Source organism: Ornithorhynchus anatinus, chromosome 4, assembly GCF_004115215.2.
Source record: "Ornithorhynchus anatinus isolate Pmale09 chromosome 4, mOrnAna1.pri.v4, whole genome shotgun sequence".
NCBI classification, from domain to species: Eukaryota; Metazoa; Chordata; class Mammalia; order Monotremata; family Ornithorhynchidae; genus Ornithorhynchus; species Ornithorhynchus anatinus.
Genome location: NC_041731.1, coordinates 122,437,306 through 122,464,363, shown reverse-complemented (window position 1 = coordinate 122,464,363; position 27,058 = coordinate 122,437,306). Strand labels below are relative to the sequence as shown.

At 50.4% G+C, this 27,058-nt stretch overlaps 1 protein-coding gene across 1 annotated transcript in view; it reads right to left on the bottom strand.

Moving 5' to 3' along the window:
- BOD1L1 (biorientation of chromosomes in cell division 1 like 1) overlaps positions 1 to 26,730 on the bottom strand; it is a 66,792-nt gene extending 40,062 nt beyond the window's left edge. Inside the window, 9 exon segments of the mRNA XM_029063285.1 lie at positions 6,235 to 6,373; positions 6,762 to 6,876; positions 7,252 to 7,415; positions 8,476 to 8,625; positions 9,198 to 9,815; positions 13,151 to 13,341; positions 19,622 to 19,746; positions 26,426 to 26,596; positions 26,599 to 26,730. Of these exon segments, the coding sequence (XP_028919118.1) occupies positions 6,235 to 6,373; positions 6,762 to 6,876; positions 7,252 to 7,415; positions 8,476 to 8,625; positions 9,198 to 9,815; positions 13,151 to 13,341; positions 19,622 to 19,746; positions 26,426 to 26,596; positions 26,599 to 26,730 (1,805 nt within the window).
- Between the last annotated feature and the right edge of the window lie 328 nt (positions 26,731 to 27,058).

Here is a 27,058-nt window from a genome sequence, read left to right as displayed (position 1 = left end):
CCCTCTTCAAAACCCTACTTAAAACTCACCTCCTCCAAGAGGCCTTCCCAGACTGAGCTCCTCTTCTCCCTCTACTCCCTCTGCCACCCCCCCTTTACCTCTCCGCAGCTAAACCCTCTTTTTCCCCTTTTCCCTCTGCTCCTCCACCTCTCCCTTCCCATCCCCACAGCACTGTACTCGTCCGCTCAACTGTATCTATCTTCATTACCCTATTTATTTTGTTAATGAGATGTACATCACCTTGATTATTTGCTTTTTTTTAATGAGATGTTCTTCCCCTCGACTCTATTTATTGCCACTGTTCTTGTCCGTCCGTCTCCCCCGATTAGACTGTGAGCCCGTCAGAGGGCAGGGACTGTCTCTATCTGTTACCGATTTGTACATTCCAAGCACTCAGTACAGTGCTCTGCACATACTAAGCGCTCAATAAATACTACTGAATGAATGAATGAACCCTTCTTCCCTCCTGGATCACCATCTTTAACCACTCTCTCCCCAGTGATTCCCAAATCTATCTCCTTCCTTCTTTGCAATCCCACATTTTCTCCCGCCTTCAGAACATTATCTACTTGGATGTTCCACCTTCATTTCAACATGTCTAAAAGTAAACTCATCTTCCTCTCAACTTTCCCATCACTGGACACCATGACGGCTGTCTAACAAGTCCATGACCCGGGAAGGAACCTTGACACATTTCTCTCCTTTAACCTGCATATTCGGTCGGTCACCCAAATCCTCGGTCTACCTTCGTAACACTTCCAGAATCTCTTTCTTCCTCTCCATCCACATTGCTACCATGCTGGTCCCGGGTCCACACATTTGTCAAATCCTGCCCCAATTACGCCTAGCTCATCTCCTTACATCTACACTTCAGTCAGCCACCTGGATCATTTTCCACAAAAAATAGTTCTTTGCAGACCTTCCAACTAAGCCCATAAAAACATCCAATGGTTGCCCATCCACCTCCACACCAAGCAGAAACTTCTCAACATCAGTTTTAAGGCACTCGATCAGCTCTCCTCCAACTATTTACCCTCACTTCTCTCCCACTACGATCCAGCCCACACAGCTCTCTCCTCCAACCATCATCCATGGTATTTATTGAGCGCGTACAGTGTCCTACGCACTTGGGGGAGTATAACCTAACAGAGTCAGAAGACAAGTTCCCTACCCATCAGAAGCTTACAGTCTAGTGGGGGAGACAGACATCGATATCAATAAAAGATATGTACATACGTGCTGTGGGGCTGAGTGTGAGGTGAATATCCATTGCTAAAAGGGTACAGATGAAAGTGCGCAGGCGATGCGGATCAGAGAGGGAGTATGGGAAATGAGCAGTTAGTTCTTTGGGGGCAGGGCGCGTGCCTACCAACTGTCATCCCCTCCCAGGTGCCTTAGTTCAAGGCTCTACACACAGTAAGTGCTCAGTTAAGTATGGTTGCTTGATTAGTTGGGGAAAGCTTCCTGGAGATGTGATTTTAAGCAGGAATTGAAGGTGAGGAGAGTGGTCATCTGCTGCATATGAAGGGGAACCTGTTGCTTGTTCCTCCAAGACTGTAAGCTCATTGTGGAAAGGGAACATGTCTACCAACTCTCTTATACTGTACTCTTCTAAGCACTTAGTACAGTGCTCTACACATGGTAAGTGCTCAATAAATACAATCAATTGACAGATTGAGTTCCAAGGCCAAAGGGAGGACATCTCCCAAGCACTCAGTACTGTTCAGCACTCAGTGAGTACATGGATTCACTAATTTTCAGTTTAATGTCTTTGATTCTCATTCCTTTTGTGAGGGTCTGACAGCAATGTTCAGTTAACTCCATCAAACTGCTAGATAATAACAATAATATATTACTATATAACACCTGCTCTCCTTTACCTTATATGGAGCACTCTAGGTGGGACAGGAACTCTGTCCAAACTGATTAACTTGTACCTAACCCAGTTCTTTGTACAGTGGTTGGCCCACAGTAAGTGCTTAACAACAAATACCACAATTACTATTATTTTGCACTTCCAAACCAAAACAGTAAAATACCCCAAATCTTTTCCAATTGCAGCTATGATCTGATATTGCTTCTTTTTTCAAATTAGCCTCTATTACATGATGGCATTACTACACATTTTAATCTGCAATATATATTACTACTACATTACTAGAGCACCTAAAATATGCTAGCACAGTATGGAATAAAATGAATCCATCCCTTAATTTACTGCCGCTGTCATACGACAAGGTTTACGGTACCGAGGGAGCAGCTTTTAGAACGATGGGGTAGCTGAGACCATCGTGACTGTTAAAACTGGGACTCTGAACAGCCCTGAGTATTGAGGAGCCAGAAGCTCTTCTTTTTCATTGGTGGAGCTCTCTTGCACCTTGTCTATTTATCACTGTCCTTGTCTTTGTTTTTGCCTATTTCTGTTTTCTCACTTCATTTTTCCTTATGAAGCAGCTGCCAACACCTCTTCCCACTTAGCCTTGGACTGTGAGCCCCTTGGGGGCCACAGACCATATGTCACTCTCATTTGTGTACTTTTTCCCAGCTCTCAGTACATAGATGCCAACTTTTCATTTTGAGTGCAGCATGAAAAGTGGATGGGGATTTTAGTGGGGATAGAAACAGGCAGTGGTAGGCTTCAAAGAGGCCAACAGGCTGGAAGGCCACCATTTTGCATATTTTTAGGGCCTGATGGGTCAATCAATCATTTACTGAGCACACACTGCATGCAGAACATTGTACTAACGGCTTGGGGAAAGTATAACAGTTCATAGACATGGTCCCTGCCCACAATGAGTTTATAGTCTAGATGAGGAGAGACATTCATGTAAATAAATACATTATGGATATGTTCATAAATGCTGTAAGATTCATTCATTCAATAGTATTTATTGAGCGCTTACTATGTGCAGAGCACTGTACTAAGCGCTTGGGATGAACAAGTCAGCAACAGATAGAGACGGTCCCTGCCGTTTGACGGGCTTACGGTCTAATCGGGGGAGACGGACAGACGAGAACGATGGCAATAAACAGAGTCAAGGGGAAGAACATCTCGTAAAAACAATGGCAACTAAATAGAATCAAGGCGATGTACAATTCATTAAGAAAATAAATAGGGTAATGAAAATATATACAGTTGAGCGGACGAGTACAGTGCTGTGGGGATGGGAGGGGAGAGGTGGAGGAGCAGAGGGAAAAGGGGAAAAAGAGGGTTTAGCTGCGTAGAGGTAAAGGGGGGGTGGCAGAGGGAGTAGAGGGAGAAGAGGAGCTCAGTCTGGGAAGGCCTCTCGGAGGAGGTGAGTTTTAAGTAGGGTTTTGAAGAGGGGAAGAGAATCAATTTGGCGGAGGTGAGGAGGGAGGGTGTTCCGGGACCGCGGGAGGACGTGACCCGGGGGTCGACGGCGGGATAGGCGAGACTGAGGGAGGTGAGGAGGTGGGCGGCGGAGGAGCGGAGCGTGCGGGGTGGGCAGTAGAAAGAGAGAAGGGAGGAGAGGTAGGAAGGGGCAAGGTGATGGAGAGCCTCGAAGCCTAGAGTGAGGAGTTTTTGTTTGGAGCGGAGGTTGATAGGCAACCACTGGAGTTGTTTAAGAAGGGGAGTGACATGCCCAGATCGTTTCTGCAGGAAGATGAGCCGGGCAGCGGAGTGAAGAAAAGACCGGAGCGGGGCGAGAGAGGAGGAAGGGAGGTCAGAGAGAAGGCTGACACGGTAGTCTAGCCGGGATATAACGAGAGCCCGTAACAGTAAGGTAGCCGTTTGGGTGGAGAGGAAAGGGCGGATCTTGGCGACATTGTAGAGGTGAAACCGGCAGGTCTCGGTAACGGATAGGATGCGTGGGGCGAACGAGAGAGACGAGTCAAGGATGACACCGAGATTGCGGGCCCGAGAGACGGGAAGGATGGTCGTGCCATCGACAGTGATAGAGAAGTCTGGGAGAGGACCGGGTTGAGGTTGATTGAGGTTGGGGGGTAAATACAGGGAGCCAAATCAGGGTGATGCAGAAGGGAATAGGAGAAAAGGAAAGGGAGGGCTTAGTCAGGGAAGGCCTCTTGGGAGAGATGTGCCTTCACTATGTCTTTGAAGATGGGGAGAGTCATTGTCTGTCGGATATGAAGACGGAGGGCGTTCCAGGCCAGAGGCAGGATGTGGACGAGAGGTTGGAGGAGATATATACGAAATTGCAGTACAGAGTGTAGGCTGGCATTACAGGAGTGAAATGATGGAGATGTAGATATGTAGATCTGGGTATCATTCACCCCATGGGGCGGGGGGGGGGGGGGGGGGGGAGGCGGGGGCGGCGAATGAGTTCTCCAAAGGAGTGGATGTGGATAGAGAATAGAAGAGGACCCAGAACTGAACCTTGAGGGACTCCCACAGTGGGAGGCAGAGGCGGAGCCCTTGAAAAAAGCTGAAAATGAATGGTCAGAGAGCTAGGAGAAGTAGGAGAGGATGGTGTAAGTGAAATCATGGGTGGAGAATGTTCACTGGAGAAGGGGGTATCCAAAGCAGCTGAGAGGTTGAGGAGGATTTGGGAGGAGTACAGGCCATTGGATCTGGCAAGAAGAAGAACATCTGTCACCTTTGAAATGGCAATTTCTTTGGAATGAAAGGGATGGAAGCCAGATTGGAAGGGGTCAAGGAGAGAATTGGAGGAGAGGGAATTCAGAGAGGAGGTGTAGACACCTAGCTCAAGGAGTCTGAGGAGGAAAGGTCAGAGGGAGAGGGAGCAATAACTGGAGGAAGCTGTGGGGTCAAGAGAGTTTTTTTTTTTTTTAGGAAGAGGGTGACATGAGCATGTTTGAAAGCAGTGGGGAAGAAATCACTGGAGAGCGAACAGCTGACGGTAGCGCCAGGGAGGGAAGCAGGGTGAGGACAAGTGCTCTGATAAGCAGTGAGGAGATGAGGATGGATGCGCAGGTGGAGGGGGTGGATTTTGAGAGATGGCAGATCTTCTCTAGAGATACTGCTGGAAAAGATGAGAGAGTTTATGAAGGGTCAAGAAGTGGGAGATGCTAGAGAGGGAGATTTCAGGGCGATCACAACTGATAGTGTCCATTTTCTCAGTACAGTAGGTGGCCAAGTCAGTAGGAACAAGAGATGGGGGAGGTGTAGGGACAAGGGGATTCAGGAGGGATTTAAATATCCGGAACAACTGGCCAGGGCAATGGGCACAGGTGTCAATAAGGATGGAAAAATACTGTTGCCGGGCAGAGGAGAGGGCAGCAGAGTTAAAGCAGGCATAGATGAACTTAATAATAATGTTAGTATTTGTTAAGCGCTTACTATGTGCCGAGCACTGTTCTAAGCGCTGGGGTAGACATAGGGGAATCAGGTTGTCCCACGTGGGGCTCACAGTCTTAATCCCCATTTTACAGATGAGGGAACTGAGGCACAGAGAAATGAAGTGACTTGCCCACAGTCACACAGCCGACAAGTGGCAGAACTGGGATTCGAACTCATGAGCCCTGACTCCAAAGCCCATGCTCTTTCCACTGAGCCACGCTGCAACTTGAGAAGGACGAGGCTGTCCTGATATCTAGTTTGAGAGCAGCGCCTTGCAGCTCGTGCGCAGGAGTGAAAGCAGCAGACTGTGGAGGTGATCTGGGGCTGTGGGTCAGTAGCATGAGGTTGACACGGGATAGGGGAGCAACTGAGTTGAGTTCGGTAGAAAGGGTGGGGCTGAGGTCGTCAAGGGAAGATAGTTTGGGTATGGAGACTAAATGGGGGACAGTGACTTGTGAAAACTGGGTGAGGTCTCTGTGGGGGAGGTGTTTGGGAGAGAAGGCGGGTACTCTCAGGTCTTGTCAGGGACCCAGGATGAAAAAGGCTGTGGGTCAAGCTTAAACAGTGGTAAGAAGGCGACCGCCCCCACCTCCCTCATGAAGGGTGTAAACTCACTGTGACCACCATCCCCATCTTCCCCATGGAGGCGACCACCCCCCGACTCCACCATGGAGGCCACTCCACGTTTCGCCAGGGCGACCCAGCCCCCCAGAGCTGGCATCTATGCACAGAGGGCATTCAATAAATACGACTGAACATACAGAGTGCAGTTCTTAGGCTCCTCAAACTACACAGAAGAGTATAAAATTAAAAATATTAAAAGGAATTTCACCGTTAAAGTACCTCTCATTCTATATTCCAGTTAATTTGCTTTACATTCCTATTGATGCTTTAAAGGGATAGGAAGTATTTATGAGGGAAAAACTATTACTTGGCTTAAATCAAACACTTACCTTGAATCTTTTTTTCGTTTTTTGCTCAAGGCTACTTTTTTTTCTAAAACCCTTCGCTCTTTAAGCACTTCTTTAGTTCTCGTAGCTTTCGGTTCCAGCAGTTTTCTAGATGACTCTTCCAAATCCACATTATTTTTGCCTAGGGTGAGGCAACACATGCTTCAGAACAGAATTGTTTTTGATTTCTTCACCTTTCAGAAACATTCATCTTAAGCATGGCATTACAGAATGTCTATAACTAGTACTATTGAGTTCCATTTTAGTACGTAAACTCATAAATAGTTTGTGTTAGATACTCCTTTCAATTAGAAACCATCAAATTTTCCAAATATTAATACTTAAATACAAGTTTTATAGCAAAAAAAAAAAAATTCCATACAACCATCCTGGACTCAATTCCCATTGTTTGGTAACAGAAACAATCAACGCACATTTCCCTAATACTGACGGGGCAAGCCAACTGGTTTCGCTGTTTCCTATATAATTTCCAAGGAATGAATTTTTAAGCATTTTAACATCTTTAATACCTTGACTTTTGTTTTTCAAAGATTTGGTTTTATCTGCAGCTTTCTGTTTACGTTTTTCTTCAAGTTTCTCTCTGTTAACCTGCCTCCTTAAAAGTCGTTCTTCCTTCTCTCTGGCCTAAAAACACAAAATATTCACAAACATCTTGCAATTCATCAAGTACAAAGAAGCTGAATGTAAAACAATGGATCTGTTTTGAACTAGAAGTGGACAAAGATTTTTAAAAATAATTTGAGGAAAAAGAACAAGACCTTATGGGTTACTATTAAAAATGACTATATTCTTACAGTTGTACATAATGGAGATTTTGGGTCAAGTTTCACCTTACGTTGGAGGAACATTTGGAGACCCATGCATTCCTTTTGAAAGTAGGATTCCATTTAATTCAAAGGGGCAAAAACCGAATACGCCACACTGTTAAAACAGAAATGAAGGATCGCTAAACCCAGGATTTACTAACTGAACAGTAACCGTAAATGAAATCACACTTACGATAGATTGGCGGTGTTGTTCTACAGTCAACTCATCGTCAGAATCACTGTAGTACTTGGAATAGAGATAAGGTTTGTGGACATAAGCTTGCCGCACATTTTTTGCTTTTCCTTCACCGGGTTCAACAGCTTGAGGTTTTGCTTTTTGAGTATCCTTCTCTTCATCTAGAAGTCAAGAAAAAGCAGAGAGCTTCTGTAAATTAATTTTAAACATCAACATCAAACTGAACAACTGTCAAAAACTGGCACTTTAACATAAATCTAGACACAGCGTGGCCTAGTGGAAAGAGCACGGGACTGGGCAACTCACTGTGTGACCCTGAGCAAGTCACTTCAGTCTCTGTGCCTCAGTTACCTCATCTGTAAAATGGAGACTGTGAGCCCCACGCGGGGCAGGGACTGTACCCAACCTGATTATCTTGTATCTAACCCCAGCACTTAGTTCGATGTCTGGCACATAGTAGTTGCATAGCAGATACCATTAAAAAGAAAGGGAAGTGTCAGTCACCTTTCCGCCCCACCCCTGGCAAAACAGAAATCTCAAGGTTCATAAAAATTAATGTTTTCCTTAGTACAAGGTATGCAGGATTTAAAAAATGCTGACTTTACTTCTTTCATAGCCTGAGGAAAGACGGTACTGTTGAAAGGAAGGGAATCCATTATGCAAACATATTCTTTCTAGCACTACTCCATCATGCAGAAAATGCCTTCTGCCTCTCACTGGACAGAATCTGTGGCCTCTCAGTACTCCATAGCTCTAGGAGTTTCCGTGGCCAAGACCTGAGACCCTAACCTCTCCTTCAGGTGCAGGGTAAATGCTGGGTTTTAGGATGAATTCCTGCTGCCGGGCTAAGAGAGGAGGAAGAAAGTCTAAAAAGTTGTAGGAAGAAACTGAAAAAGACTGAGAAGAACAGTCAAAGAAGTAGCTGAAGGTGACAAAATTTCTCCCCTCTTTGCTTGTTCTTCTCCACCCCCACTTTCTCAGGATTTACTCACTTTCACTGCCTCCTTTTTTCCTTTCGTCATTCTTCCTTTCCTCTTTCTTCTCTTCTTCCACCTCTAAGTCTTATGGGGATGAACTGCCCTAATTACATTTATATTTTTTAACCTATGCCCTTTTGTTAAACACTAAGGAGATGATTTAACTGCATATAAAAACATATAATTTATGAGACAAAAACTTCACAGCATAGATATCAACTGGTTTTTTAAATTTTTTTTTTACCATCTGATGTGATCTCTCCTTCTTCAGTACTTTCTGAAACTACAGGTTCCTCTTCACTCTCTTCATCAAATGATGAGAGGTCACTTGTATGGACAGAGCTAACAGTGATATCTGTGAGTCCATCCATATCTGAGTCGATCAAAGAAAGGTCTTCAAAAAAAAATTACAGGAAATAAATAACCTCGACACACAAAGAATACTCAGACCTTGTCTTCCAAATCACATTCTTGATTTGTTTTAAATCTACAATGTTTGTTTGGAAAGGCAATTTTAACCACATCATCCTTATCACTGAATAGGACACTAGTAATGTTATAGGTTGCAAGGTATGAAAGGATTACACGCTAATTTGTAAACTGAATAAAATCTCACACATTAAAAACATGAGGACTGGAAAGGTAGGGCTTGAATAGAAATATTGAACTTTTTTCACACATAAAACCACCTTCCAAACATCTAGTTTACCGACAAAAGAGCTGTTACTTTCAATTATGTACTGTTTTGAACACTGCGGAGGATAAGTCAGAAGCAACAAATAAACACTTTTTACATTAGTTGAGTAAGAACAAAATGTCAGCTTTTAGGGCTGGGAAATCCAGGAGCTCTCTCAAATACCCAACTAATTGGTAATGAAGCAGAATTCTATCATACATACAATGTCATTTTCCTGCAAATTGTGAGTGTTGGGGTGGGGGCAGGGGGAGGGAAGAATTTTTAAATACCTTCTTTTGTTCCTTCAATTGTCCTAGATTTATTACTGTTCTTCTCAGAAGGCAACTGCTTCACAGAATCAGCCTCCCTGTCTTTCACCTGTTTGTCATCTTTTGCTCTTTGTAAGTCCTCATTCCTCTTTGAGTGATCAGATTTCTTCTCACTCTTTTCCTTCTTGTCTTTTTTCCTCTCTGCTTTTTCGCTACTGTCTGGTTTCTTTTCACCTTTGTCCATCAGTTTAGTTTTTTGGTCATTGCTTTCCTGTATATTATTGTCTTTAGTTGGCAAAACCAAACTGCCACCGTCTTTTGCGGTAGTCTTGACTTCTTCAATCGCATTAGGGATCTCTCCAGTGTCTTCTGATTTGGGAACTGTTTCAGGACCCTCACCTAAGAGATCAGAAGTGGGTTTTTCTTTGTCAGACACATCTTCTGAATTCCGGTCTCTCTCACTTGAGTCGATACTCTGCTGAGACATGAGTCTTTTCGCTACTCTTTCCGTATTCTTGGGATTTGGCGTCTCCGTTGAAGCCCTGGCAGCACTTGCTTCTTGATTAAGAGAAGTGATGGTTTCCAAAATGGACATTGCATCGTTAGCTACATTAGCACTGGGTCCGGCAGCAGAAACGCCTTAAAAAGAAAGAAAAGTTTATGGCCAAGTTGCCTGTTGGCATCAACGTGAGCAATCGTTTCACCCTGAATCCAAAGGAACAAAAAACTATATATTCACGTGTAACCCAATTCTCTCCCCTAAGACAATTTACATCATTTTCTTTTGTTTGATCCTCAGTGATTGCCTTATGGGGGTGATGCCACCGGGAAAGAAACATCCCATTGGAAAAAGCACGGGCCTGGGAGTCAGCAGGACTTGAGTTCTAATCCTGGCTCTGCTCCTTGTCTATGTGACCCTGGGCAAGTCACTTCACTTCTCTCTGCCTCCGTTACCTCCTCTGGAAAATGGGGAATAAGACTATGAGCCCCATGTGGGACAGGGACCGTGTCCAACCTGATTAGCTTGCCTCTTCCCCAGTGCTTAGAACAGTGTTTGACACAGGTTTCCCTCTTTTCTGGTGCGATCCTAGGCCTCCAGTGGGTGTGGGAGAGGCCCAAGGACTTGCCACTCCTTCCCTTCACTTTGGCGTGATCCTAGGTTCCCTGCCGGTCGAGGGAAAGGGGGTGTGGAGACCCCCTCCTTGGCTTGGTCCTTGGCCTCTGGCATGCCGAGGGGGCCCGATCCTAGGCCTCCAGAGGAATCCTAGGAGTCCTTCTGGTGTGGCCCCAAAGTCCACCCCCACGATTCGGCAAACCTTCCGTTTTGGATGACGGTCTGGAGGGGCTGCCCCACTTCAGACCTCTGGCGCCACTGCTACTTCATTCACTCAATCGTAATTATTGAGCGCTTACTATGTGCAGTGCACTGGACTAAGCGCTTGGAATGTACAATTCGGCAACAGCTAGAGACCATCCCTGCCCAATGACGGGCTCACGGTCTAAACGGGGGAGACAGCAGAGCAAAAGAGAAAGACACAAAAACAAGACATCATCAAGATAAATAGAATCAAGGAGATGTACGCCACATTAACTAAAATAAATAGGGTGATAAATAATATATACAAATGAGCACAGTGCTGAGGGGAAGGGGGAAGAGCAGAGGGTGTGGGGGAGGGGAGAGGGAACAGAGGGAAAGGGGGGCTCAGTCTGGGAAGGCCTCCTGGAGGAGGTGAGCTCACGGTCCTAGTGCCGTCACTGCCGCCTTGGAGAAATTATTTCAAGAGATGATTCCTATTATTTTCAGTAAAGAATAGTACATAACAAATAGTAATACACACCATTTAAATACTTTCCCAGAATCACCGTGCTAGGACAGTTCTTGAGAGACTATCTGACCCCAAGTGAATGACTAAATCGTCTAAATGAGAATCTTCTTCTGCAGCTGTCCACAACTTCCTCAGGTAACCGGTGGATGATATATTAAGAACAGGCTAAGCTTCTTCTTTGTGTGTAACCCAATTCTCTCCCCTAAGGCATGTGAAATCATTTTCTTTCGTTTGATCCTCAGTGACTGCCTTATAAAAAGCTTTTATATATTTGCTTTTTTGGGTTAAACGACTCAATTCTTTTAACCGGCTTTCAGAGGACCTAATTCCCACCCAATCGTTTCCATTATTATTCCCTGAACCCTCCACAGTTTAGAGCAGAGATCGTGTCTACCCACTGTACTGTACTCCGCCAAGCGTTTAGAACAACCCTCAGCACCAAGGGCTCAGTAAATATTATTAATTCTCCATAACACTTTTGAAATGCAAACCAAGTGCAATCTCCCGTTAGAATGAAAGCTCCTTGTGCACAAGTAAACACATCACTTTACTCTGCACCTTCCACCTGTCTACTACAGCGCACTGCGTCGAATGAGCGCTTAAGCGCTGCTACTAATGATATTTATTAACAATAATAATACTGGTATTTGTTGAGTGCTTACTACGTGCCAAGCACTCTTCTAAGCACTGGGGAGGATACAAGGTAATCGGGTTGTCCCATATGGAGCTCACAGTCTGAATCCCCATTTTCCAGATGAAGGAACTGAGGCAGAGAGAAGTGAAGTGACTTGCCCAAAGTCACACAGCCAAGTGGTGGAGCAGGGATTAGGATCCATGACCTCTGACTCCCAAGCCCGTGCTCTTTCCATTGAGTCACATCAATCTCTTCCCCAAGCCCGCGCTCTTTCCATCAGCACATTATAAATTCAGTGCCGAGCACTGTGCTGGGGCAGATACGAGCATCTACTATGTGTAACACAGTGCACTAGATGTTGGGGCATGCAGAAAATAATCAGGTTGGGCAAGGCTCCCATGGGACTCAAAGTCACAATCAATCAATCAATCAGAGGTATTTAAGGAGCACTCACTTCCACAGAGCGCTGTACTGAGCACCTGGGAGAGAACGATACCACAGAGTCGGTAGACGCATTCCCTGGCCACAACGAGTTTACAGTTTCAGAGGGAGGGATGAGAGGTAGAGAAGTGGCTCAGTGGAAAGAGCCCGGGCTTGGGAGTCAGAGGTCATGGGTTTGAATCCCAGCTCTGCCATTTGTCAGCTGTGTGACTGTGGGCAAGTCACTTCACTTCTCTGGGCCTCAGTTACCTCATCTGTAAAATGGGGATTAATACTGTGAGCCTCACGTGGGACAACACGATTACCCTGTATCTACCCCAGCGCTTAGCAGAGTGCTCTGCACATAGTAAGCACTTAACAAATACCAACATTATTATTATTAAGTTCCTCACCCCCCTTTTACAGGTGAGAAAACGGAGGCACAGGGAAGCTGAATGACTTGCCCAAGGTCTCACAGCGGACAAGTGGTGGAGCCAGGACCAGAACGGCGGCTCCCGACTCCCAGCCCTGTGGACTTTCCACTAAGTTGGGCTGCCTCCCAAGCAACGGCTCTTGGATGACGTACTTCTCTTGGACGACGTACCCCTCCCGTTAAAACGCTTGAGAATCATACGGGCTTTTCAAATGACGACACTATACCGGTTCCACGTGCGCCTTTCGATCTGTGATGTCCAAATCTTTTTCTGCTCAAGTATGGCCTACCTAATCCTTCCTATTCCCGTATCTCTGTTCTTTGTACTGCCTTGTCCTCGCTTCTGTGGAATTTCACTCTGATTTTGTAGGTTCGGTTTCAAAATGTAGTTACTGTCTTTCAAAGGGTAACCAACGCAGCCAACTAATGCCCGCCTCAAGCTTGAGGAGCTTCCTCCTACGTGAAGGTATTGAACGGCACCATTCGTTCTCCTGACGGACACCATTCAACAGATACCCTTCCTTCTTTCTCCATTAGATTACGATCGATTTGGTCAGTTAGGAACAGAACGTCAACCGGTGCCTGTATAGGGATAGGTCTGGGAAAACAACACTCCCAGCTGCACGCTGAGGCTCACCAGAGAATTTAGAGAGTAGCCCACCTTGCGTGGTGATGGAAGAATCTGGTCTCTCCTCATCTGGAACTGTATTGGCACTCGCTTCCTCTTTGTGATTTAACGTGGCCAAAAACTCGTGAACAGCCTTTTCCACTTGAGGTCTGAATGTGTGGTTGATCTTTGGATCCACAACCTGAGATATGATTCGGTCAATACCAGACTCTAACATTCCTGACCTGAAACAGAGAACGACGGAAACAAAAGATCAAAAAAAGTTGTTTTGCAAGGTCAGTTTGATTCGTTTAAATGACCGCGTTGTCACAAGCCTTTTCCACACACTATTTCTCCTCTGTTGAATATGATTAGACCTTACACTCACTCCCTCGGTGAACTCATTCGCTCTCACGGCTTTGACTACCATCTCTACGCAGACGACACGCAGATCTACATCTCCGCCCCTGTCCCCTCCCCCTCCCTTCGGCCTCGCATCTCCTCCCGCCTCCGGGACGCCTCCACCTGGATGTCGGCCCGCCACCTAAAACTCAACATGAGCGAGACTGAGCTCCTCATCTTCCCTCCCAAACCCGGTCCTCTCCCAGACTTCTCTATCACCGTGGATGGCACGACCATCCTTCCCGTCTCTCGGGCCCGCAATCTCGGTGTCATCCTTGACTCGTCTCTCTCGTTCACCCCACACATCCTATCCGTTACCGAGACCTGCCGGTTTCACCTCTACAATATCGCCAAGATCCGCCCTTTCCTCTCCACCCAAATGGCTACCTTACTGCTATGGGCTCTCGTTATATCCCGGCTAGACGACTGTGTCAGCCTTCTCTCTGACCTCCCTTCCTCCTCTCTCGCCCCGCTCCGGTCTATTCTTCACTCCGCCGCCCGGCTCATCTTCCTGCAGAAACGATCTGGGCATGTCACTCCCCTTCTTAAACAACTCCAGTGGTTGCCTATCGACCTCCGCTCCAAACAAAAACTCCTCACTCTAGGCTTCGAGGCTCTCCAACACCTCGCCCCTTCCTACCTCTCCTCCCTTCTCTCTTTCTACCTCCCACCTCGCACGCTCCGCTCCTCCGCCGCCCACCTCCTCGCCGTCCCTCGGTCTCACCCATCCTGCCGTCGACCCCCGGGCCACGTCCTCCCGCGGTCCCGGAACGCCCTCCCTCCTCACCTCCGCCAAACTGATTCTCTTCCCCTCTTCAAAACCCTACTTAAAACTCACCTCCTCCAAGAGGCCTTCCCAGACTGAGCTCCTCTTCTCCCTCTACCCCCTCTGCCACCCCCCCCTTTACCGCTCCGCAGCTAAAGCCTCATTTTCCCCTTTTCCCTCTGCTCCTCCACCTCTCCCTTCCCATCCCCACAGCACTGTACTCGTCCGCTCAACTGTATATATTTTCGTTACCCTATTTATTTTGTTAATGAATTGTACATCGCCTCGATTCTATTTAGTTGCCATTGTTTTTACGAGATGTTCTTCCCCTCGACTCTATTTATTGCCATCGTTCTCGTCTGTCCGTCTCCCCCGATTAGACCGTAAGCCCGTCAAAGGGCAGGGACTGTCTCTATCTGTTGCCGACTTGTTCATCCCAAGTGCTTAGTACAGTGCTCTGCACATAGTAAGCGCTCAATAAATACTATTGAATGAATGAATGAATTTCCCCATTAACTCCCTGGCATCCATTCATTCTTTCGTATTTATTAAGCGCTTAATGTGTGCAGAGCACTGTACTAAGTGCTTGGGAAAGGACGGTACAGCAGTAAAGAGTGACAGTCCCTGCCCAAAATGAGCTCACAGTCTAGAGTCTATAATTTTACACTATTGTTTCTTATCCTGTATTCTTAAGCAGTCATTTTTCATTAATCTAGACTACCCCCGCACCACATGCCAGCAAACATCCCATGTGCCATCCGAGTCTCTGGGAGGGAATTGTCACGGGGAGGGGAAACAGGGAGCCGCAAAGCATCTGAGGAGGACGTACTGAAATATTACCGAGGTCAACTGGTCTTCTCTGGATTTCATATATTTCCCTGCAGAACTCTGGATATGTCAGTCAGTCAGTCAATCGTATTTCTTAAGCGCTTACTGTGTGCCGAGCACTATACTAAGCCCTTGGGAGAGAACAATATAATAAACACATTCCCTGCGCACAAGGAGATTACAGTCCGGGGGGTGGGGAGACGGATATTGATATAAAGGCATGACAGATATCTACCTAAGTGCTGTGGGGCTGGGAGCGGGGATGAATCAAGGGAGCAAGTCAGGGCAACACAGAAGGGAGTGGAAGAAAAGGAAAAGCGGACTTAGGCAGGGAAAGCCTCTTGGAGAAGATGTGCCTTCAATAAGGCTTTGTAGGGCGGGAGAAGAGGAACCGTCTGTCGGAGGAGGAAGGACCTTCCAGGCCAGAGGCGGGACGTGGGCGAAAGGTCGGCGGTGAGCCTGATGAGATCGAGGTTCGGTGAGAAGGTTAGCATTAGAAGAGCCGAGGGAGGAGGCTGGGTGGTAGTAAGAGAGTAGCGAGGTGAAATAGGAGGGGGCAAGGTGATTGAGTGCTTCAAAGACAGTGGTGAGGAGTTTCTGATTGATGCAGAGACGGCCGGGCAAGCACTGGAGGTTCTTGAGAAGTGGGGAAACGTGGCCTGAACATCTTTTGCGGAGAAATGATCCGGGCAGTAGAGGGAAGTATGGACTGGGGTGGGGAGAGGCAGGAGGCTGGGAGGTCGGCAAGGAGGCTGATACGGTAATCAGGCCAGAATAGGATAAGTGGATTAACATGGTAATGCTAACGTAGTGATGCTGAATACGCTAAATTTGCAAGCAGGGGCTGTAACTTCCAAACTGCACGGGGAAACTGAAGAACTCATCCAGAAAGTTTAAGGGAAACCAAGCAAAATGAAATCTCTAGGCAACCTGGAATTAAACTTAAGGCTCCCGGCTTCCTTTTTAGCGGCTCTCAAAATTAGATCATCTATATTTGTAGGAAAAAAGGTCAGTTGGAGATGTTAGGCAAAGTATAGCCGCTTATCTTTCTGGGATAGTTTGAAGGTAAGTCTGCCTAGAGATAGGATCCCTCCAGTCCTAAGATTCTAGTTATGTGGGTCAGTCACAGAGAAAAATGAGGGAATAGATCATGAAGTAGGTTATATGCTTCTCAAAGGGAATAAAACCAAAAATACTAAATTCTGCCGCTTTTAATTTATGTATTGAAGCTAAAAGACAGAATGTAGCATATGGAAAAAGAAAAGAAGGGCTCTTTGAAGACTCACTCAAACTATTTCGATTCAAGATGCAAGAACAACCTTCCTCGAAAAGGTATGGCGTTAGCATTCTAAAACACATTCACTCCACTTCTCCCGAACATCTCGCCCTTCAACTCTTCCCAGTCTCACGGCTGCTAATCAGTCAGCTCAATCAGCGGGAGCTATCGAGGGCTTGCTGTGTGAGGAGAACTTTACTCCGGGCTTGGGAGAGTATAATACAACAGAGGGGGTAAAGATGTTCTCTGCCCGCAAGGCATTCCCAGTCTAGAGGAGACATTCAAAAAAGCTACAGAGACGTACCTGAGTGCTGTGGGGCTAAGCCCGGGATGACTACCAAGTGTTTTAAGGGTACAGATACAAGTGAACGGGTGACGCAGAAGGGAGAGGGAGTGGAGAAAAAGAGGGCTCGGTCGGGGAAGGCCTCTTGGAGATGTGATTTTAGGAGGGTTTCGAAGGTGGGGAGAATGGTGGTCTGCCGTCTAATGGAGGGGGAGGGAGTTCCAGGCTAGAGGGAGGACGTGGGCAAGGAGAGAAGGGAAGAGGGGCCTTGGCCAAATGCCCTCGGGGAGGACGATGACAGACCCAAGGATCCGGCAGCCAACCTGGCTCTTAGAACATCAGACCGGTCCCGGTCATTCTCCAAGTAACCCAAGTGGCATTTTCTACTACTGACTTTCCAATCAGAGATGACCTTCTCAGGGTTCAGAGCAGCGTGGCCTAGTGGAAAGGGCCCGGGGCTTAGGAGTCGGAGGTCGTGGGTTCTAATCCCAGCTCCGCCGCTCATCAGCTGTGAGACTTTGGGCAAGTGGCTTAACTTCTCTGTGCCTCAGTTACCTCATCTGTAAAATGGGGCTTGAGACTGTGAGCCCCACGTGGAACAAACGTGGGACAGCCTCATTAGCTTGTACCTACCCCAGCGCTTAGAAGAGTGCTTGGCACAGAGCAAGCGCTTAACAAATACCATCGTTCATATGACTGCTCAATCCTGCCCCTTTGCAGTCCCAGTGGGACCAAGATAGATTCCTGAAGTTGAACAGGGATGGGTCGCTGTAAGCGAGGACCCAAACAGACAGACAACATCGAGTCCCTTATCTGTCCCTTGACTCGCTGCACTGTCCGAGAAGTACTGGTTTCTCCCACACTCGAAGAGGGGATAAAGACCCAGTAGCTTTGGAACAGAACATGAGAAAGATGTTTCTTTTTTCTCTGGAAAAATATTTACGTTCAAGTTCACTTAGCTGTCGTTTGTGTTTTGGGCATGTCACTCCCCTCCTTAAAAACCTCCAGTGGTTGCCTATCAACCTCCGCATAAAACAGAAACTCCTCACTCTTGGCTTCAAGGTTCTCCATCACCTTGCCCGCTCCTATCTCACCTCCCTTCTCTCTCGCTACCGCCCACCCCGCACGCTCCGCTCCTCTGCCACCCACCTCCTCAACGTCCCCCGTTCTCGCCTATCCCGCCGCCGACCCCTGGCCCACGTCCTCCCGCTGTCCTGGAGCGCCCTCCCTCCTCACCTCTGCCAAACTAACTCTCTTCCCCTCTACTGAGAGGTCACCCCCTCCAAGAGGCCTTCCCAGACTGAGCTCCCCCTTTTCCCTCTACTCCCCCTCCGCTCCTCCCCTTTCCCCCTTCACCTCCCCTCAGCTAAGCCCCCTTTCCCTCTGCTCCTCCCCGTCCCCTCCCCCAGCACTGAGCTCATTTGTATATATTTTTTATTACCCTATTTATTTTGTTAATGAGGTGTACATCCCCTCGATTCTATTTCTCGTGATGATGTTGTCTTGTTTTTGTTTCGTTCAGTTTTACTCTGCCGTCCGTCTCCCCCGATTAGACTGTGAGCCCGTCACTGGGCAGCGATTGCTTCTATCTGTGGCCGAATTGTACATTCCAAGCTCTTATTACAGTGCTCTGCACACACTAAGCGCTCAATAAATACTACTGAATGAATGTTCAGAGGTTATGCCGTAGCAGGTGATCTTCTTTCTCCTTAAAGTGCTAGATATACATGTTCAAGTACAGTTAGAAGAGTTTTTTTTAACTTGGCCGCTGAATGAGCAGGAATTTCTACAGCTTTTCTACAGCTTCACACTGCCCATGTGAAGGAATCTCCCATCAAGAACGACAGACTAGCTGTAGTTGCGAGCCCTCAGTCAGTCGTATCTATTGAGTGCTTACTGCATGTAGAGCGCTTACTGCGCGCTTGGGAGACTACAATCCAATGGCTGCATTCCCTGCCCACAACGAGGAACATTTTGATAGGCTGGCTAGAAGAAAATGGCAAGGATTAAATAAATCTCCAACTCATCGTATATTATATACGCTGGTGGTTTCGGGCAGTAGCGCTCAGGGGTGCAGGACCCTGTGAAATGAATGCCAAGTTTCTTGGTTTTCGGTTTTTTGTTTTTTTTTTTTTTTTTTTACACCACGTGTTCCGTGTCCACGGCAGATTGCCGATGTTGGGCGGCAGCACCGGAACCAGGCAGATAGTTGCTGCTGCGGTCTCCTTTCCAGTGCTGGGTTCTTTCCACTCTGACCCTGCTCAATATTTCGAGATATGCCACTCTCCCTCCCTTCACAGTGTTATTAAAATCCCATCTCCTCCAAGAGGCCTTTCCCGACCAAGTCCTCATCTCCCCCACTCCCTCTCCCTTTTGCCTCGTCCTTGCACTTGGATTTCACCTGATATTCTCTCCGACTTCAGTCCCACAACACTTCTTATCTAGCCACAGTTTATTTTAATGTTCATCTTCCCCTCTAGACCGAAAGCTCCTTGTGGACAGGGAACACGTTTAGCAACTCGATCGTACTGTGCTCCCCCAAGCCCTCAATACGGTGTTTGGCACACAGTGAGCCCTCAATAAATACCATTGATGGATTGATTGTATACCTAGTAAAACACCAAGATATGACTCTGTGCTGAGCTCTTTTTTTTTTCCTAAGCGCAGAAAACGGTAGCAGCCAACATCTCATATCTTGAGGTAATTACCAGGACTTGACAAAGAAAAGCAAACTCTTTGGCCTAGGAGAATTAAAAAAAAAATATCTTCAAAATGAATGTACAGCAGGGTTAAAAATAGACTTCCTCATATGATACTGGCACACAAAACCTGATGAAATGCTAATATCAACGGATAAACAAATCCATTTTTCCCGATAGAAGAGTAACTACTTGCAAGCAAAAATAGGGTTCTGGCATTGGTTTTTTTTTTTACGAGTTCTTTTACCATTTTAAAAATCCTATGACTTACTTGAGGACTTGCTGTCTGATATTGTTGCGTAACTGGTTTTTGTTGAGGTGAGGACTCCACGTATGAGTTGCTAAGTGATTTGAAACGAAGTTGTCCACACGCTGTCTCAGATTTTGATAGGCTGGCTAGAAGAAAATGGCAAGGATTAAATAAATCTCCAACTCATCATATATTATATTTGATGCACTCAGGCATTTAACCCTTTTAACAGTTTAGGTTTCTTGGGCTCTAAGTGCAAGGTGCCAAATTTTCCCACGAGGTTAAACAAAAGTCTTCCATTCGCCTCATTTTTTTCAACAATAGCACTCAACGGGTGCTCTCGATTTAGCCATTAAACCTCCTCTTTACTCCTGAAATTTTAACTGCCTTTCAGCTTAAATCACTGAGCTGCCTAACCATTTTGAAATGAGAATGAAGATATCGTAGCACCTAACTTTATGAAGTTAGATGAAGTCAGGTGCTACATCTCCTTCAATCTCCTGGTCCCGTCGGAGGCCCTATTCCTCCCCATAACCAGGAACAAAGCCTCAGAGTCATTTAGGATTCCACTTTTCTTGCGCAGGCACCAGTGACCGGCCCCGCCGATTCTTTCCCCGCAAGAATTTTGAAAATTCTCTCTCCCTTTCCCCGATTCCTAGCTCACCCCTAAAACCATACGCCTGCTCTGGTTACTTCTTAACTCTCCCCACGCTCCGTACTTTCAAGAAACTCCAAATATTTCAAACCCAAAGGAAAAATAACTGATTGCTGTACCTACTCCATCTCTTTAATGACGATGCACTGCTACAATAATAATGGCATTTATAAAGCATTGTGTGCCAAGCACTAGAGTAGCTTCCTTCCCTCCCGGCCCCCAAGACTGCGAGGTCATTGCGGGCAGGCAATATCACAGTTTACTGTGGTACTGTGCTTTCCCCAGCGCTTAGAAAAGTGCCCTGCACCAAGTGTTAAAAAGTGAGTGAGAAGCGGCGTGGCTCAGTGGAGAGAGCACGGGCTTGGGAGTCAGAGGTCGTGGGTTCTAATCCCGGCTCGGCCACTTATCAGCTGTGTGACTTTGGGCAAGTCACTTCACTTCTCTGTGCCTCAGTTCCCTCATCTGGAAAACGGAGATTAAAACTGTGAGCCCCACGTGGGACAACCCAATTACCTTGCATCTACCCAGCGCTTAGAACAGTGCTCGGCACATAGTAAGCGCTTAACAAAGACCGAATTAGTATTATTATTACTAAATAAGACCAGATGAATATAAGGTTATGAGCTTGAAAAAGAGTCGCTTTCCTACAGCGGTCTCACCATCTACCTTATCCCCATTTTGAAGCTGAGGAAACAGCCCCAGACAGGCTAAGTGACCGACCTGTCCAAGGTCACACAGCAGATCGAATGGCAGTGCTGGGCCTAGGACACAGCTCTCTACACTCCCAGTTCTGGGCTCTGTCCATTAGGCCAGTTGGCTCCCCGCTTCCCGGGCTCCACATAGATTACATATCCACCGCTGACCCACCCCAAGCTCCTCTTACCGTGGGCAGGGAATGTGTCTGTTTATGGGTGAACTCTACTCGCCCAAGAGCTTAGTAGAGTGCTCTGCACACAGTAAACGCTCAATAAATTCATCTGAATGAATGAGTGCTTGACCTTCTCACAAAGATACCTTTCTTTTACCCGACTACCTTTTTCTTTGATCTTCCTCACAGTGCTCTGCACACAGTAAGCGCTTAATAAATTTGATTGAATGAATGCTTTCCCTTCTTCAGACAGATCCCTTCGTTTTAGGCAATTACCTTTTTCTTGAATCTTCTTCATTCCCCCCCCCCCCCCCGGCCCTGCTACAGTGTTCTCTTTTATTTACCCCTCTATGCCTACGGGTAATTTGGCCTCACCCTGCCCCATCAGTAGGCCCGCCATCCCTCCCCCAAGATGAAGAGCTACCCTGAGTTGCTCCCTCCGGAGGACCCCAAAATGGACAGAGTCAGTGACAGCAGCCTGTGTCTGACCCACCGTTCCTCTCTAGGATACTCCCAAGCCGGTCACCGTGGTATCACCCTCGGTCGCCTCCCCTCTTTCAGGCCGTGGCCACGTCCCCTCTGCCTCCAAATCCTGCCCGACCTTCCTCCTCAACATCTCCAGGATCCGCCCCTTCCTCTCAAGCCAGGCGGCCACCACGCCGCTCCAGGCGCTTCAACCAACCGCCGTTATTTACTGAGCGCTTATTTACCTGTTTGGAACGCTGCGCTAAGGCCTGGGAATGTCCACTAAAATAGAGTTGGGAGACGTGATCCCTGCCCACAACATCCTGGCGTCATCACTTTATCGGCCTCCCCCTCGCCCGTCTCCCCGACTCCACTTCACACATCCTTCGCTGCGGCCCGGCTCAGTTTTCTGAAGTCTCCCGACTTCTCTCTCCCTCCTCTTGATCTACTCATCTCCACTTGAGCCCAGCTCATTCTCTTCATTTTTCTCCAGCCACCTCCTCTCTGTGCCTCCTTCTCGTCTCTCCCACCCTCGGCTTCTCGCTCACGCACTTGCTGCTGACTGGAAGTCCCTCCCCTTCACCTCCGACAGCTCTCCGTGGCTTCAAAGCCCTTCTGAAATCTCACCTTCAGGAAGCCCTGCCTGATTAATTGCTAATCTTCTCACTTTAGATCCCCCTCAACTGCCATTTAATAATAATAATAATAATAATAATGATAATGTTGGTATTTGTTAAGCACTTACTATGGGCAGAGCACGGTTCTAAGTGCTGGGGTAGACAGAGGGTAATCAGGTTGTCCCACGTGAGGCTCACGGTCTTCATCCCCATTTTACAGACGAAGTCACTGAGGCGAAGTGACTCGCCCACAGTCACACAGCTGACAAGGGCAGAGCTGGAATTCGAACCCATGACCCCTGACTCCCAAGCCCGGACTCTTTCCGCCGAGCCATGCTGCTTCCCATAGAAACCCTACTTTATGGGGTTTCCATCTAAACCCTATGGCACCGCCTAAGGAACAAAGTATTTACCACCCGACCCCCGTAACCCTTAGATACCCACCTACTATACTCCATTAATAATAATGGTGGTATTTGTTAAGCGCTTACTAGGTGCAGAGCACTGTTCTAAGCGCTGGGGGGAAGATACCGGCTCATCAGGTTGTCCCACGTGAGGCTCACCGTTAATCCCCATTTTACAGATGAGGGAACTGAGGCCCAGAGAAGTGAAGCGACTCGCCCACAGCCACCCAGCTGACCAGCGGCAGGGCCGGGATTTGAACCCATGACCTCCGGCTCCCAAGCCCGGGCTCTTGCCCCTGAGCCACGCTGGAGGGACTCTCTGCCCCGCTCGACTGGAAGTTCCCTGAGGGCAGGGATCCTGGCTACTAACTTTACTGGCCTCTGTCTCACTCTCCCAAGCACCCAGTCCAGGGCTTCACACACACAGACACGGTGTGTGAAGAAACGCTACTCAATAAAGACTGCCGTCGGACCGAGGTGGCCGAACTTTAACTGTACACCCCTTGGGCGGGGAGCAGGTACAATTCTACGTTCTCCACGACACCCGGCAAATTATCGGCACTCTGTAAATATTTTAAACACCCACGGCGGAGATTCCAGTAACTGGAAGACACGGCCATCCTCCTAATCTCGACCGGACCCTCCACGTTTGGTAACGGCGGCCCTCGGAGAGGAAAACCCACTGCCTCCAGGAGGTGCTTTTTGGGGGAAGGGGCGGTGGAGCTGTCGATCCTCACCAGCGCTGACCTCCGCTAAAGACCCAGTGATTCCAACCCACTTGCCGCTAGAGTCCGAGCAGACGCGCGGACCCCAAATCGCATCAAAGGACCACTCGTTCAACCCCCTTCTGGATCTCCCCCGGCCAGGGAGGTGTGTGGCCTTAGGGAGGTTCCCCGGCAGAGTCATTCATTCCCTCAGTGGTATTTAGCGAGCGCTCACTGTGCGCAGAGCACTGGACGAAGCGCTTGGAAAGTACGATTCGGCAACGGCCAGCGGCGATCGCCGCCCCCCCAAAAAACGGGCTCACAGTCTAGAAGGGGGGGGGGGGATGCCGCCGGTTGACCTCCCTCTCCGAGGGCTCGGGGCCCCCCGCTTCGGCTTGCGTGTTCTTGCCCCTCGCCCTCTCGGCCCACCTTCTCTCTCAAAACCCCCTGCCCCCCCGCCCAGTGACAGTCCCCTCTCCCATCCCTCCACCTGGCCACAGTCCCGTCCCCCTCCCCGGTCCTCGTTTCACCGGTCGGGGAACGACCCCCTCCTCGGCTACCCGGCCCCGGCCTCCCTCCTCCCAGAAGCGGCGGCGGATGGAGCCCGGACCTGGGTTTGACTCCCAGCTCTGCCACCCGTCCACTGCACGAGCTCGGGTACGCCGCTTCGCTTCTCGGGAGCTCAGCCCTCCTGCCCGCCCATTCTAATTATAATATGTTGGCATTTGTTAAGCGCTTACTATGTGCCGAGTACTGTTCTAAGCGCTGGGGTAGATACAGGGTCATCAGGCTGTCCCACGTGAGGCTCACAGTCTTCATCCCCCTTTTCCAGATGAGAGAGCTGAGGCACCGAGAAGTGAAGTGACTCGCTCAAAGTCCCACAGCAGACAGGTGGCGGAGCCGGGATTAGAACCCACGACCACTGACTCCTAAGCCCGGGTTCTTTCCACTGAGCCGCGGCTGAGAACAACCCCCGCCCGGTCTCCTCTCCCCGGGCCCTGGGGAGCCCACCCCGGCACCCCGGCAGCCCTCACTACTCACCCCACCCGACAGACCCTTCTTCACGCCCCCCTGCCGACCACAGGCCCTCTCCTCCTCCTCCTCCTCCTCCTCCTCCTCCTCTCCAAGAAGAAGAGAAGCAGCGCGGCTCAGTGGAAAGAGCCCAGGCTCGGGAGTCAGAGGTCATGGGTTCTAATCCCAGCTCCGCCACTTGTCAGCTGTGTGACTGTGGGCAAGTCACTTCACTTCTCCGGGCCTCGGCGACCTCATCTGGAAAATGGGGATGAAGACTGTGAGCCCCACGGGGGACGACCTGATCACCTTGTATCCCCCCGGCGCTTAGAACAGCGCTCGGCACATAGTAAGCGCTGAAATGCCATCCCAAAAAACCCCATTCTCCTGCCCCCGTCCCCCCGGGAGACCACAGACCCTCTCCCTCTCCTCCTCCCCAACAAGGAGATGCCCCTGTCCCTACCCCCGTGGCAGACCACAGGCCCTCTCCTCCTTCTCCTCCTTCTCGTCCCCCCAACAAGGAGATTTCCCCCTGCCCCTGCTCCTGTCGCACCACAGACCCTCTCCTCCTCCTCCTCCTCCTCCTCCCCCCCAACAAGGAGATCCCCCTGCTCCCGTCCCCCTGGCAGACCCCAGACCTTCTCTCCCTCCTCCTCCTCTTCCCCAACAGGGAGACCCCCCCCTGCCCCTGGCAGACCCCAGACCCTCTCCTCCTCCTTGTCCCCACCAAGGCGGCCCCCCCCCCGCCCCTCTTTGCCCATGGGGGGTGGGGCCCCTGCAGATGCCCCCCACCCCCCTCCTCCTCCCCTCCAGCAGCCCCCCCCGGGGCAAACCCCCTCCTGGGGCCCCCCACCTGGTGCCCCCTTCCTTCCCTCCCTCCTCCTCCCCTTCTGTCCCCAGCCCCCCCGCCCCCTTTCATTCCCTCGACCGTATCTCCTGAGCGCCTACCCCGTGCAGACCCCCGGACCGAGCGCTTGCAACCGACAGGACGGACCGGAAGCGGAGCGAGAGACCCCCCAACAAAACCCAGACCCCAGCGTCAGGATGCGGGGAAGCCTGGAGAGGCCCACACCCCCATAACCAAATGAAAAGGGGAATCACAATCCGCGCAGAGGAGCGGAGTGCTGGGGGGCGGTAGGAGGGGGAGCAGAGGGAAGGGGGGGCGTGGGGGGCCGGTCTGTGCCTCTCTGGGGCCCAACGGCAGTTTCCCAAGCGCTTAGCCCGGCCGGGGCTGCGCAGGCGGCGAGGGCTCCGGAAACGCGCGGCTCGGGGGCTCGGGAGTCGGAGGTCGTGGGTTCGAATCCCGGGCTCCGCCACCCGTCGGCTGGGGGACCGCGGGCCGGTCGCTTCACTTCTCGGGGCCGCCTGAGGGGCCGGCGATGTCCCCCGGCGCTCAGAACGGGGCTCGGCCCCGAGTGGGCGCTTAGCAAATAGCAACGTTATTATAAATAGGAGCGGATGAACGAACGGCCCCCCCCGCCCCCACGCAACCCCAGCAACTCCCTTGGGCAGATCCCCTTCCTCGTCCTCTCTCCCTCGGGCACCTCCCTCTCCTCGCCCCCTCTCCCTCGGGCAGATCCCCCTCCTCGTCCTCTGTACCTCGGGCAGGTCCCCCACCTCGCTCCCTCTCCCTCGGGCAGATCCCCTTCCTCGCCCCCTCTCCCTCGGGCACCTCCCCTTCCTCGTCCTCTGTACCTTGGGCAGGTCTCCCTCGCCCCCTCCCCCTCCTCCGTACCCGGGCTTGGCAGTCCGAGATGGCGAGTTCGAATCCCGGCTCGGCCCCTGGTCAGCTGGGTGACCGTGGGCGAGTCGCTTCACTTCTCGGGGCCTGGGTTCCCCCCCCCTCTGTACAGCGGGGATGAAGAGCGGGAGCCCCACGCGGGCCCACCCGATTCCCCTGCGTCGTCGTCCGTCGTCCCGTCGTGTCCGTCGTCCCCGTCCCGTCCGTCCGTCCCCCCCCGTCCCCCCAGCGCTCAGAACGGCGCTCGGCACCAATACCAACGTTATGCCGATCGCTCCCTCGGGCACCTCCTGCCCCCCGCCCCCCCCGTCCCCCCCGTCCCCCGTGCCTGGGGCACATCCCCTCCCCGTCCCCGGGCACCTTGGTGTCCACGTCGGCCAGACAGTCCCGGCGGAACTGGTCGAAGAGCCCCTGGCTCTTCAGGTGATTGACGATCATGGCCACGAGCTGGGGGTCCCCGCCCGCTCCCGCTCCCGCTCCCGCGGCTCCGGCAGCGGCGGCTCCCGCGGCGGCGGCGGCGGCCCCGTTGGCGGCGGCCCCGTTGGCGGCGGCGGCGGCGGCGGCCCCGTTGGCGTGGTCTCCCCCGCTGTCGGGCGGGGGCGGCGGCGGCGGCGGGGAGGCGGCGGGGGCGGCGGCGGCGGCTGCGGCTGCGGGTTGCTGGCCATGGCGCCCGACGGACGGACCGACGGACCGACGGGCGGGCGGGCGGGCGGACGGACGGGCGGGCGGGCGGGCGGCCCGACGGCGAAGGGGCCCGGGCTGGTGGGAGGCCCCGGCGGGCCCCGCGCGCCCTCTGACCCGGAAGCGGAAGCCCCGGCCCGGAAGGGGCCGCCGGAGGCCGGAAGGAGGCCGGGCGAAGGGCGGGGCCGCCGGAGCCCCTTTCCTCCCTCCCCTCCCCTCCCCTCCCCTCCCCTCCCCTCCCCTCCCCTCCCCTCGCCTCGCCTCCTCCCCGCCCCGCGCCCGCTATCGCCCCCTCGCGGCACCTGCTCCCGT